This window comes from Aspergillus tanneri, assembly GCF_003426965.1.
Source record: "Aspergillus tanneri strain NIH1004 chromosome Unknown AapTan_1_pilon_pilon_pilon, whole genome shotgun sequence".
Lineage (NCBI taxonomy): Eukaryota > Fungi > Ascomycota > Eurotiomycetes > Eurotiales > Aspergillaceae > Aspergillus > Aspergillus tanneri.
Genome location: NW_022984628.1, coordinates 4,082,419 through 4,096,125, shown reverse-complemented (window position 1 = coordinate 4,096,125; position 13,707 = coordinate 4,082,419). Strand labels below are relative to the sequence as shown.

General features: G+C 48.6%; 4 protein-coding genes across 4 annotated transcripts; 2 read left to right on the top strand and 2 right to left on the bottom strand.

Moving 5' to 3' along the window:
* Positions 1-1,221: 1,221 nt before the first annotated feature.
* Positions 1,222-3,503, bottom strand: NOG1 (putative GTPase NOG1; the record flags this gene model as incomplete). Its single annotated transcript, XM_033568022.1, has 5 exons — positions 1,222-1,263; positions 1,316-3,006; positions 3,080-3,181; positions 3,298-3,406; positions 3,483-3,503. The coding sequence occupies 5 exons, from the start codon at positions 3,501-3,503 to the stop codon at positions 1,222-1,224; spliced, it is 1,965 nt and encodes a 654-aa protein (XP_033430017.1).
* Positions 3,504-4,126: 623 nt separating this feature from the next.
* ATNIH1004_003343 (polyamine acetyltransferase) lies at positions 4,127-5,121 on the bottom strand (the record flags this gene model as incomplete). Its single annotated transcript, XM_033568021.1, has 3 exons — positions 4,127-4,150; positions 4,223-4,675; positions 4,735-5,121. The coding sequence occupies 3 exons, from the start codon at positions 5,119-5,121 to the stop codon at positions 4,127-4,129; spliced, it is 864 nt and encodes a 287-aa protein (XP_033430016.1).
* A 1,172-nt stretch (positions 5,122-6,293) lies between these two features.
* ATNIH1004_003342 (NAD(P)/FAD-dependent oxidoreductase) lies at positions 6,294-8,872 on the top strand (the record flags this gene model as incomplete). Its single annotated transcript, XM_033568020.1, has 4 exons — positions 6,294-6,389; positions 7,597-7,932; positions 7,992-8,565; positions 8,619-8,872. 4 exons carry the CDS (start codon positions 6,294-6,296, stop codon positions 8,870-8,872), a joined length of 1,260 nt encoding a protein of 419 aa, XP_033430015.1.
* A 257-nt stretch (positions 8,873-9,129) lies between these two features.
* Positions 9,130-13,009, top strand: ARG2 (Amino-acid acetyltransferase, mitochondrial; the record flags this gene model as incomplete). The annotated part of the gene is made up of 7 exons (XM_033568019.1): positions 9,130-9,171; positions 9,233-9,403; positions 9,470-11,149; positions 11,571-11,825; positions 11,890-12,070; positions 12,132-12,898; positions 13,004-13,009. The coding sequence occupies 7 exons, from the start codon at positions 9,130-9,132 to the stop codon at positions 13,007-13,009; spliced, it is 3,102 nt and encodes a 1,033-aa protein (XP_033430014.1).
* Positions 13,010-13,707: the final 698 nt, after the last annotated feature.

Sequence of the window (13,707 nt, the reverse complement as noted above, 5' to 3'; positions counted from 1 at the left end):
GATATTGAACTGGTGTGGCCGACGGACTTGTCGCCAAGGCTAGACGCGAGAGGAAGAGAGAACTAGAGGAGGTCCGGCGCAATAAGCTGTATATGGTGGCTGCTACAGGAACAGGAAGAGGCAGTGGAGCGCCAACTGGAGCTAGATAGAATCACCAGCCTTCCTTGGCCGGACGACTCTTCTGATGTGAACAGTTATTATGGCGACAACATGCCCGACTTCATCGGACCAATGGATATTAAATCGGAAAATGGCAGGAAAAGCCGATTTTAACGAGGCAGACAAGAACATAATCGATCTCACAGACGATATTAAGAATATTAAGAACTTTATCAAGAAAGGGTCACAGAGAACTGCTGACTTTGTCGGCATTCCTCCCTTTGTGAAGCCTGAACCATCATCATCAAACTGTCGGGCACCTGTTAAGAGCAAGAGCACTGCGTTAAGCTCGCCGTGGGTATTAATTTCTGCCAGAAACGCTTAGATTATTCTTGAGTCTGAGCACGCTACGCATGGCTCCTATAATTATATTCTATCTGGATATGGCATAGTAAGTAATAAAGGGACTAATTTTTTTCGTCTTATATCAAAACCTAAATGTGTAAGCAACCCAATGGATAGCAATACCCAAACCCATCACGATTTCGCTAGCTAGAACCTATACCACTCTAAATTGCTAAAGTATCCTTCCGACCTTAGAGCAGTTTTGACCGTCCACATCTCCAGCGAATAATAGGCACCCTTAGCGAAATCTCATTGTAGATACAAACGCGGCCCAACTCTCGTAGTGGATTCCAACACACCTTGCATCTGTCTTTTCTGCCTCATCATGTCAGCTTCTCCATTACCTAGAGAAACTTGAGATGGATGGGAAAGGTAAAGACAGATAATACTACGGTCACATCTAGTTATAGGCCTCTTCAAATTCACTGAAAGTCGGAACTCTTTCAAGTTAGGAATAGATTCAAGTGATCTCTCGTGTTCATGTAGACACATCAGAACTATCTAGAAGAAAGGATGATCCCTCTGAAACGGGTTCAACCCAGGTATTTACGCGGAATATCATCCCGAGACCGTTAAATGAAACAGAGCGAGAAATAAGCACAACACCTCGACGCCTTTTTTGACACCCAATTCATGACCAATAACTATAGACGATGATGATAATAGAATATTAAAGGTAGACTTCATATCATCATGGCCCATGCAATCAAAAAGCCTTTACCGACGCTGGGTCTTGCCAATGGATCGTTTGCCAGTGAACTAAACAGGGGTTAGTTACTTCAGGAACGTAAACAATGAATATCAAACTTACCAAATGCTTGGGGAGCGATGCAGTCGTGTGTCGATCGGCCTCTCCCTGTCTCGCCATCCGGTTCATCTTCTTCTGACCCAGCTTGGCCATACGCTCGGCCTTGCTACGTGCCGTCTCATCCGTGACACCATCTTGCAGACGGTTCGTCGCCGGTTGGCTGCGAGCACGGCCTTTGGCCTTGGCGATGGCCTGGCGGGGATCCGACATGTCGATGTCCATTGCATCGCCCGTATCCACCACGCTACGGGTAGCCAGGCGGCCCCGGCTCTGGGAGCGAGCACGTGAGGTGGCGGCATCGACATCGTAGCCGGCCTCCTCCAGCGCCGACTCCATCTGTGACAGCTTCTTGGCCTTGGCGGTACGGGGAATAACCGCACGGTTCTTGAGGGACTTACGCATCCTGGCCTCGTTCTTCATCAGGGCGTGTTTCTCGCGGATCAGATCGGCCTTCATGCGCAGCTCCGCATCCTCCGCATCCTCCACATCATCATCGGATTCATAAAATCCTTCGGCCTGTAGCTTCTCCTCTTCTTCCTCCAAAGCAGTCAGCTTGGCTTCGATATCGGGGTCCACAAAGTCGTAAACGTTCTTGCCATTCCACACTTCAGGAATCTTGTCGTGTTTCCACTCGTCGTTCTCCAGCAAGTAATTCTTCTTGAGATCAATATTATAGACACCAGCACCGCCATTCTCCTCCTCAATGTCCCTCTCCAGCTTCTTGCGGTTGGGATCGTCCTTGTCATACTTCTTGAGCGACTGGACTGCCTCTGGAATAAATGTTTCGCGCTGGGCCCCACCCATAGGCTGGGCCACGTGGATACGGGCCAGAACATCACCTAGTCGTCCACCCGGCGTTCCGGAGCTGTTTGAGCCCGACTTCAGTTTTTGCGCAACTCTCTCGGCGAGAAGCTTGTCACAGGCGGTGTTTTTCACGGTCGTCACTCCCTCGGTGGTTGTGCAGGACACTTGCAGGATTTCCACGTCACCCGCCTTGACGATAGCATCAAGTTGCTGCTGATATTCAGGCTCCAAATCCTCGGGACGTCTGACATCGATCTTGTTGATCACGAGGAACACAATCTTGTTGGCAAAAAGCGGTTTGATGCTGTGAAAGAGCTTGATCTGGTCGCCCACAGAGTAACCGCACTGTTCAGAGAGATCCATGAAGTACATGACCGCGGACCGAAGATGCGCAATGGCAGTAATGGATTGCATTTCGATCGTGTTCATTTCTTCCAGCGGGTGGTCCAGGATACCCGGGGTGTCAATGGCCTGGAACCGCAGGTACTTATAGTCGAAATGGCCGACGAACAAACTCTTGGTTGTGAAAGCATAGGGCTGAACGTCGACATCAGCACGGGTGATGCTTCGCAGGAAACTGGACTTTCCGACGTTGGGGTACCCGCAAATCAAGAGTGTACGGGTATTGGGATCAATCGACGGCAAACGGCCCAAATGCTGGCGGACCTGCTCCAGATAGACGAGCGGATCTTTAAGACGTCTGCAGATCGTGGCCATACGTCCCAGGGCAGCGCGCTTAAGCTGTTTGCATTGGAACAGAGACTGGGCATATTTTATAAGACGGACGTAATCGCGAGATACCGTTTCAATAAGATGTTTGGCGGTGGAAACCTGACCAAGGGCAATTCTGAAATGATCAGCATCGTAGAGAGTGTTCATCAAATCCTTATCTAGTGCATGTTAGACCAAGACCGAGAAAGAACAAAAAGAAAAAGGAAACGAGAGAATAGATGCAAAACTTACGAAAAGGATGAATATCCTGAAGTCGGGGAAATCCATCGAGAATCGCCTGGAATTTTTCGCAGAATGTTTCCTGGGTATATTTAACTTTTCGTGTATAAAAGCCTACCGGACGCAAGAAAGAAAAATTTTGTATTAGCGGTGACGTTCAATGATCACGGACTGCGGCATCAGATTCCATCAAGTTGATGGGAAATCAACCACCTTGGGTCGCAAAATACCTCGAATACGACTGATTTTAAATCCAGCACGAATCTGGGTGGGTAGCTGTCTCTGTGTACGACTGAGGACGATATCCAAAAACTCCTGGCTCGTGGGCACAGGAGCGATCTAATCGAGCGGTGAAAAAAGTATCTTGTCAGTCTCGACGGTTCCTGGGATCCAAGGTTCAACCAAAATGGCTTACATCTTTCCAGGTGGTTTTCATGATGGGCACCTGAGAAGTACACGAGGCCAACTCTCAAGGGAATCCCAGCGATGAGAATTAGGAGGGTTGGAAGAAAGACTTATTCTCTCAGCGACCGAGATCCTTTGGGTTTAAAAAAAAAAAAAAAAAAAATAGTATTTCCGGGCGGTCGGAGTCAGATTTTGGCGGGCGGTGAGGACCAATGTGGGGAACACATCGTGGTAACCGAGAGGGGAATTCATTCAGATATACATACAGAGTACGCGCTTTAAGCCTTCCATTCCCTCTACTCCATACGAGACCGTGTCGTATCATGTACATTGACTACCATGGGACTATGATACACAGAGATTCCTGCCTGACCAAACCAACCGCCCAGTCGTGGTATTCATCCATTCGATATCCGTCCCAGAATCATCGTAGCCCAGACAAAAACTACGTTGCTTTTCCTCTTAACCCACCGTGTAAAACCAAATCCAGGGGATAAAACTATTAAACATGCATGCGTAAAACGTTGAATGGGAATTGTGTGGCGACAGGGGTAAGAAATATAAGGGAGGAAAAAAGAGAAAAAAAGGGGAAAAGGGAGACACTAAGTCGTGTTGAAAAGTGATAAAATTCGTAATCGAATCAATCCATAGCCCTTACTCTTTAGCAAATTCGAGAGCCTAAAATCGCTTAGTGATGAGGCAAGACAGGGATTTTTGGAAGACACAGCTTGTAAAGGGAAAGGAACGTACCATGTCAGTCCAACCCCCTCCTCCAAACCGACACTTGCTAGGACCCCGGTTCTCAAACCCAAATGATTCATAGTATGACACCAAATGATCATGAGCAATAAGGACAAGACGATCCGCAATCTGAGCTTCCTTGATTCTCTGAATGTAGGACTTCATCAAGGTACTCCCGACTTGTTTGCCCTGATGCTCTGGCAAGACCGCGAGAGAGTGGATCGCAATCGTGTTGCCGTACTCGTCGTGACCAACAGTTTCACCATTATCAATGGTCTGCCTCTCGGTCTCCCACTTCTCAGGGAGTTGCATAGATTTATCCGTCACATGAGGAGTGGAGGTTCGAGTCGCAATAACATGTCCGACAAGAGTCGCGCGCGGCTTGGGCTCCCCTTCCTTGACAACAGGGAGGGTAAAGAGACCCAAGCAGAGTTCGGGGCATCGACCGAGGCGATAGATGAACTTCAAATCAAGTCAGTCAGCAGGCTGTCATTCCCAACTGGGGGCGCGGGTGGTCCTACTTTCTCTCGGGAACAGCGCTCTTGTTCCGGGAAAGTCTGTTCGACGTTCACACAGTCATCCACATTTGACACAGTAAGAACCTGAACAAAAGGATGGAGATCGTCCAACTTTGTGCGATGATGTACCGGTGGGCGACGGAACCAGTGGGGGAATTCGTTGATATCGTCATGGTCAACCGCGACGTAGTCTTCATCGGCCTCTTCTTCATCATCGTCGTCGTCTATCTCTCCCAAGGCAAGGCCGCGCTCTATTGTGAAGCCATCCCGGGCACCCAAGCGTGAGAGATCGGATCCTGTCGCGGGTAGAGAATAGCCATCGGCATTTGATAACGGCTTGAGCCCATTAATAGCCTCCTGGTATTGATTGTCGTTAGGATCAGAAGACATGGTCTGTGGGAATTTGTCGCAGGCCGCGCAGAAGTGAAATCAAGTGTCGCTTTGTTTTAACTGTAGAACGGAGGATCTTGAGAAAATATATTTCCGACGAGGCAAACTCAACCTAGTAGTAGATACCAAAAGTTGCAGGGGAAGAGGTCAGTGGAGAGGGCGTAAGGAAGAATGAAAAAGTGTAGAATCGAGGGGTCCGAATCTTCGGAAAGCCAGAAAATGGTGGGGGGCGATTTAGCTCAATGCGGACGATAAGACTCGGGTTTCAATTCCAGAAGCTTAAAAACCCGGAATTGGTCGACGGTGATTTCCTTAACAACTTCAGTCAAGGTGACGACTGCCATTCTGGTTCTGGTTCTCTTTCTCTGCCCTAAATCGCGTGACCAGGCATGATGCTTGATCGAGAAGAATGCAGTTCTTTGTCTTTGCGATGCCATCTGGTTGTTGGTGGTCAAGGCTTCGACTATCCCCACTGTGTAAGGTAGAGGCATGTTCATGTATCTATTATTATAATGATCGTGACCAAATCCAAGTAAATACTAGGTGGCATTATAGGGTGTGCCAGAAATAGCTTTTTATTGAGGCCGTTGATTTGCCAACAATTCTGCAACACACAGGGGGCGACGATCGTCAACAATCCTACTCCCAGCGCATTCCACCTTTCTAGGGATGCTCTTACTCTTCTAAATATTAAATAAATACTGACTAAATAACTGAAAGAGAATGGAAAATACTGAAGCAGCGAGGGACGCGCAGAAGAAAGAAACAAGATGGGAAATGGCGTTTATGGCCCGGATGAGGGAGGTTGACCCTGGTCTCTTCCTAGGAAACGTGGATGCATCATACAAGCGGATATGCTCCAGGAGAATCATATCAACGCCATAGTCTCCCTTACAGATGCGCGATCGGTGTGGTGGAATAATACTACAAGAGAGGCTGGAATTCCCGAGCATCGCCAAATGGATTCAATGTGTTGATTCCTCCACCTGGGCTTTTGGTGTATGTGAACGACGTCTGCAGCTTTATCGATCGGAGGGTGAGTTTAACCCCAGCCATCGACCTCCTTGCCGGTCGGATCACATAACAAACTATGCAGCTCGCCTCCGAAGGCTATTTTAGTTCATTGCGATCTGGGGATATCACGTTCCCCGACCGTGATCATTGCATATCTCATGCGCAAGTATGGCTCCAAGCGGGAGAATGCCCTGGCTCTTGTGCAATCAAGGCAGAAAGTCAAGCCCAGTACTAATTTTACTCAGCAACTTCAGGTATGGGAAGAGGTTGGCTATCTGGTGTGGGAGAACGAGCAGGGGACGGTTCCAAAACCTCCTTACTGGGCATTTCTGAATGACCGAGCCGTTTTAAAAAGAGAGGGCCTTGCAGGAAACGGACCTCTGGCACCCCAGATCCTATAGTTCGACTAAATGAAAAGAAGACACGATAGACTTAAGCAAAGATAAAAGCGGCCAGGGGCACCACTATGCCCGAAGGGAAGCAGCGGGTTCCCTTTCGGGTGCTAGCTCGTTGACCCATTGCATCTGTCATTCTTGAACTGGGATAGAGCTCATCATAGCAGACGAGATCGAGTATTAGAATTGTTGTTAATCAAGAAACGGGGTTGGGAATATATGGTGAATGCAAATTGAGTCATAGCAGAACAAGCAGCTTCCAACTAGACATGTACTGACAGGAGTACTGTATATACGCAGGTAATAGATGGCGATGTCTGGGACATAAGAACCAAAAGATGCCTATGAAGCAGGATCGAAGAGTAAGGGGTTAAAACAGAAGCCAAAAAAGAAAAGAAAAGAAAAAGAGAAGATTTCCACATTCATCTTAATAAGAAGAGCGGGTTTATCCTATAAAAGATGCTGCTGCTACCTGTAGACAGTACCTCTGGATCAAGTATACAGAATATTTGATGACAGTTGAATTTAATTCTTGTCATGACCTGCAAGAAATGACTTTCTCGAACTCCTTCGGAGTGTTCTCTGTTGGAGCCCTGCCCGCATCCTTAGCACGCATTAGCAGCTTCCATACTACCTTCCCCGCATTTGCATTGTCTGTCCTCTCTCTTTTCTTCCACAAATATGCTTCATTAATAATTAACAAAGATGGATATTTGCACCATTTAAACTTGAACATATTCGATCAAGATTGGAATCGACTGGACTGCTAGAAATTCTTACCTGCCAAAATGCCTAAGCCGTTCCCCGTTGATCATGGCACCACTTCTTTTTGGCGGTCACAGCCCCATAGTTTAGACAACCACCGCTCGACAGATACTCTCCCTGACACAAGTGACATTGTAGTTATCGGCGCTGGGTTTGCCGGAGCAGCAACGGCCTATCACTGTCTGCAGCGGAGCAGGACCTCATCAGTCGAGACACATTCTCTAGTAATTTTGGAAGCACGAGAGGCGTGCTCTGGGGCCACTGGCCGCAATGGTAGTTCAACAAAGTTTCATTTAACTAGGCAATCAGACTGCGACAAGCTAATCCCAAAATCGATTGCTACGCAGGTGGCCATCTAAAACCCGATCCATACTATCAAATTGGCATATTCGCAGCCGAGCACGGAGTCGAGCTTGCAGAAGAAGTGGCGGATTTTGAGATGCAACACCTTTTCGATCTTCAGTCGTTTACTGAATGTGAACAGATCGAATGCGATCTGGATCTGAATAGAGTCATGGACGTTCAATTCGATGACCAGCACTGCGCGAACACCAAGGCTCGATACGACTTCCTCTTGTCCCACGGGGCCAAAAGAGTGAGAGAAGTTGACTTTTACCCACAGGAGTCAGCAGAGGAGGTAAAATCTATACTCTACTTCTTGAAACCGTCCTTTGACAAGCGATTACTTCTCAATAGGTTTCCGGTGTGAAAGGAGCTAGGGGATGTTTCAGTTATCGTACGGGACGGATCTGGCCGTATAAACTCGTGATGCAGCTCTTGAAAGGAGCAATCTCTGCTGGCGCAAATCTGCAGACTCATACACCTGTGCATCGAGTTTCTGACTCTCCCGATGCTGATGGACGGTGGACAGTTACTACAAGCCGAGGGTCTATCAGAGCCAAATGGGTTGTTTTCGCCAGTAACGCATACACCTCTGCCATTGCACCTGAATACGCAAACCAGATTGTCCCAGTGAGAGGCGTCTGTAGTCGCATTGTGGTTCCCAACCCGCCCAAAAAGCCGATGGAGAGTTCGTACACATTTCGCTTCAACGCGTGGGATTATGACTACATGATTCCCCGGCCGGATGGCAGCATTATCGTGGGAGGAGCGAAATCCACATTCTACCATAATCGCAACGACTGGTACAACAACGCGGATGACAGTAAGTTGATTGACTCAGCTGTCCGATACTTTGACAACTACATGCAACGGCACTTCCAAGGTTGGGAGGATTCGGGGGCTTATACGGACCGCGTCTGGACAGGAAGTAGGTGTTTTCACACTGATTTGGTTTGTGTTCTATCTTTTGACCTTCTATAGTTATGGGGTATACAACCGATACCCTCCCCCACATCGGGCACGTCCCCCGCAAACCTGGGCAGATGATAATAGCAGGATTTAATGGCCATGGGATGCCTCAGATTTTCCTCTCCGCAAAAGGGATCGCAGCGATGATTGTCGATGGAGCTCCGTACGAGGAGACGGGATTGCCACACTTGTTCAAAACCACAGCCGCACGCTTGGAGAGGCAGAAAAATAACGTCCTCACGCACGAGAATGTGCCAAGGGAGTGATTTTTCTGGTGGTGGAGGCAGCTACAGATCAGCGTTATCAGTGTCGAATCAGAGGCGGGAACGCAATGCGTCATTATCCGCGTCGACTCATTTTCGCTTCGTCTCCGCGACCAGCACTGTGTTGCTGCTGCCCAAGTTTTTCTTGGCCTTTCTTCTGTCGTTATAATTAATCGGTTATTATTTCTTTCTCCGTCTGGTAACACTCCTATGTATCTCTTTCTGGCCTGGGTTTTGAATATCTTTGTGAGAAATGAAACATGAGTTCTAGGACGTTGGCTACGAAGTCCGCTCTGCTGAAGGTGGGTTCGGAAAAGCACATCACAGTATAGACCCGTTCTAACTAGATCCCCCATTCCCCAGCAGAATCAGGCTTCCTTCGGAAATGGGAAGCCAGCAGGATTCAACTCTTTCCTTCATCGGCCCTTTTCGTCCTCCACGGACCGGCAGATTCATCAAAGCGTCGACTTTTCTTCCACCAGCCAAAGCTATAATCGCCTAGGTTATCGGGCCAAGGAAAAATTGCTGGATCGTGTACGACCCATCCAACTCCACATTCAACGGCACGCATTCGCTAATGGACTCTGGCTGTGGTTGTAGGAATTCTTCCTTAGTCTACTGAACTCTGCATCTACCCGACGAGAAGCCAAATCGTATTTAGCGCGCCTCAAAGCCCAGCACACCTCCAAAACGCAGTCAAAGCCGATCGCTGAACCGAATCAAGATACTGCGGCTCTGTCGCTACCGTCAGGTGTTAATTTGGGGTCTTTCTATGGTGCCTCGCGCTCAGTTTATGAGAGTCCAGTTTTCAGACATGGCTCAACCCCCACCCCGCCCAGGCAGGAAATTCCGGAGATGCGACTCCATCTCGCCCTAGTCAAAATCGCTACACCTCAGCAGTTGGAGGACTCGGTAATCAATGGAGTGGCCAAAACATTAGCACAGTTGAACCGCCTGGGTATGCCTTGTTGCGTCGTGGTTGATCCTGGGCAAATGGAAAACGCCAATGCGGCGCGAAAGATCGCTGCTGAACAAGCAGACCGCATCTGTACGGCGGTTGACGCACAGCCCGACTCCAAATCTGCCCACTTGGATTCGATCTTCTCCCTCTCCGCGAAAAGCTCGGATATCCCGACGGTATTATCCCGGAAGGCACTCCTGAATCCTCTACGAGACGGTCATATCGTCATCATGGCACCGATTGCTTACACGGAGGATGTCCCTAGGGCCGTGACCTTGTCGGGCGATAATGCTTTGCTCGCGCTTACTAGAGAACTTGCAGGCCTAGCGATCGTTCCTGACCCTGATGAGGATCCTTGGGTTACGGCCCAGAGGGTCAAGAAACTGCAGCAGGAAGTCTCACTGGATCGAGTGATTGTGCTTGATCCTCTTGGAGGCATCCCTGCTTTCAGTGGACCACAGAAATCTCACGTTTTTATCAATATGGAACAAGAATTTGACGATGTCGAAGATCAATTACTCCAAGCACAACAATTTGCAACGGCGAGCAGCAAACAACTGTTGGGGTCCATGCAAGATACGAAAGTGCCCACAGGGGCCGACAGAAACCATGTTCTAGCACAAGAGGGTATTGCTGAGGGCCATTTGAAAAACTTGCGACTATCCCAAAAGGCACTTACTATGTTGCCTTCAGCATCATCTGGGATAATCACATCGCCGGCTGAGGTTGCCAATTCAGCCAGATCGCCCCAGGCCGATTCAGAAGTGTCAGCTGTAGGGACTCGACGACAGAGAAACCCATTGATTCATAATTTGCTCACGGACAAGCCTCTCCTTTCGTCCTCCCTGCCAATTAGTCGACGTGAAGCGCTTAGCGGGGGGCGAAGCTCTATCAATGCACCCAGTTCGCATACAACATTTGTCAAACGTGGTATGCCGTTAACAATGATCCCTAATCCGCGAGTAGATGTATGGACTGCCCAGAATCGCCCTCGGCTAAGATTGGATGATCCCATTATCGACCTGCCACGCTTAGTCCATTTGATTGAAGATTCCTTCAACCGTAAGCTCGATGTGCAAGACTACCTTAACCGCGTCAACAATCGTCTTGCTGGACTCATCATTGCTGGGGAATACGAAGGTGGTGCCATATTGACTTGGGAGCTTCCTCCAGGCGTACAGGACGATGGAACAGAGGCTACTCAAGCTCGCATGGTTCCCTATTTGGATAAATTTGCGGTTCTCAAACGCAGCCAGGGGGCCGGTGGGGTGGCCGACATTGTGTTTAATGCAATGGTTCGCTCATGCTTCCCCAATGGGGTATGTTGGCGCAGTCGCAAGGACAACCCAGTAAATAAATGGTATTTTGAGCGGTCTCAAGGGACGTGGAAATTGTCTGATACTAATTGGACGATGTTTTGGACGACCCCTGGATTGCCTGAGGATCCGCAACTATTCCACGATTATGAAGCCGTGTGCCGAAGCATTGAGCCCAGTTGGGCGGACGACACTGGTGTGGTCGATTGATGGGGATAAAGGACATATATCACTGAAAAGGGATCATGATTGCTAATTTATATATATTTGGCAGAGTGTATTGAGTACTTAGAGATAGATTTCTTGATATAGACATTGATGGAACATTCTCACCGCCTTCTGGGGTTCCGCGTTCTCTAACTGCATTCTTGCCTGTCATCTTTCTCTTATCCAACTCGAGGCATGGAACGCAGTATGACAATAGCTCAATGACACGATGCCCATCTGCATCGAATGTTCTTATCCGGTCTCACATCTGTACAGTGCATACAGTCGCGCGGATGATCGTTCTTTGGGTAAAGGCGTACGCCTGACGCAATGTCCGCGGTGCCAGCGGTTCGCGGACAAATACGTCGAATATGACTTTGTCGTCATCTTCATCGACCTGGTCCTAATCAAGCCCCAGGTGTATCGGCACCTTTTGTTCAACCGACTGGGAGGGGACGACAATCAGTTCGATGTAAGTGGTTTATGTACATTTGCACATACAATTGTGGAGGGCTGACTGTTCAATCACTACACAGCGCTCAATTATTCGTTTGGGGATTCTCCTGCTTTTGTTCGACGTCTATCTAACCTGGGCACGGATTGAGAAAGCCCAGTCCCTGGCTACAACCTTCCTCGCGCGCGCACCGATCGTTATTCAGTACTTCTTTTTCCTGGGCTTGAACACTCTTGCCACTCTTGCTCACCACCTGACTATCCGTCTGCTGGCATCAATCCTTGCACCAATTTCGAAGTGCTCGGAACTAAACAACAGTAATAGCGGCACTGCGACAGAAGCACTTTCTCACCCTTCTACGCCAGTCCTCCCCCTCCTTTCCTACGCCCCAAACATCGTACTCGCAACCGCAATTATCCCCTACAACCTTGAGCCCGCCCAAACTCACTGCACATGGCTCTGTCACGGACTTCTCCTCGACAGGTGGAGTACCGCCAATGACATCAGTCAACGACAACAGTACCAACCACACATCCCAGGGACATTACCCTCCTCCGCCTCTGCGCCGTGCCTCCACGGCTCCAACTCAAATCATACAACCCCTGCCGCCTCCATCTCCTGCGAGCCCCACTGCCATCAGCACGGCTCTCCTAGTCAGCAGCTGTGTGAAACTGTTCCCTATTCTTCTTGTTATATGGGGTCCAGACGGCAGCGGCAACGGCGGCGCATCGGTGATACCGCCTTATGATAGCAGAGGGACCAGCCAAGCGACTTCTCTGAAGGACCTGCCGACACAGGCACTGAATAGCTTAACTTCTGCTGCTACTCCCGCGGTCGCGACTGCGTCCGGAGTAGCGGAGTCTCCGACGCTTTTGGAGAGCTTGATTCGGTTGATGCCCGTGTCGGTGCCCACTACCTACCTCGCTAACTTCATCGAGATGATTGGCTCGCTTCTATCCCTTGGAGCAGCAGATACACATCTAGTACTCCTGAGTAACATCGAGGCTCTTTATATTCTATTAGGATGTGGATACCTACGAGCCATGGCGTTGGCAATTGCAGGATTGTTGGCCCGATGGACCGTGCAAAAGGTAATTCTAGGCATAGTAGGGATTGGCTAGTGCATATCATGTACGAGACGAAAGTATAAGCACATGTTATTTACCGAACCAGAACCAGGAGCGTAGGCCTGTAAGTGGTAGGTTAACAGTATGCAATAATCTATCGCTGAGCAAAGCAAAGCATGTATTACATAAAACACAACACCAGCTCAAATGGCCCAACCCAAATGATAATAAAAAGAGGGACAGCCCTATTAACTATACAAGACCAGAAAGATAGATAGGTATAACGTATACAAGTATGCATAATACTGACATCAACAAATCCATACAACAATCAGTATTCTCCTTCCTCACCACACATCCACGCCCTTAAACCCCCCAACCGCTGCACAAACAACAGATAAGAAGGAAAAATAGGGAGATCATTGCGGTACCCGCTCAGGTCGAATATTCGATCTCTTAGGCGTAATAAGCGGATGCCATTGCGCCATGAATATAATCGCTATAATCGTCAGCTTAACCAGGAACCATATAACCAACCAGGAATCAATCAATCGATCATGGAACTCAGGACGTAAGAAAAAAAAAATTAAAAAAAATGAAATACATACCCCACATGATATAACACGACACAAACGATAAGATCAGCGTACTCCGCCACAGCCTGCATAATATTACATTATCCATTAGTATTAAAATACTTCATCAACTTTTTGGAGCCACGGTGGAGGGGGGGAATGAACGAGAGACTCACGTCTGATTCTCCCCCTTAGGACTAAACACCCACGCCGAGATAGATGCAATCACAATGATGATTAGACCGATGAGAAGACTCC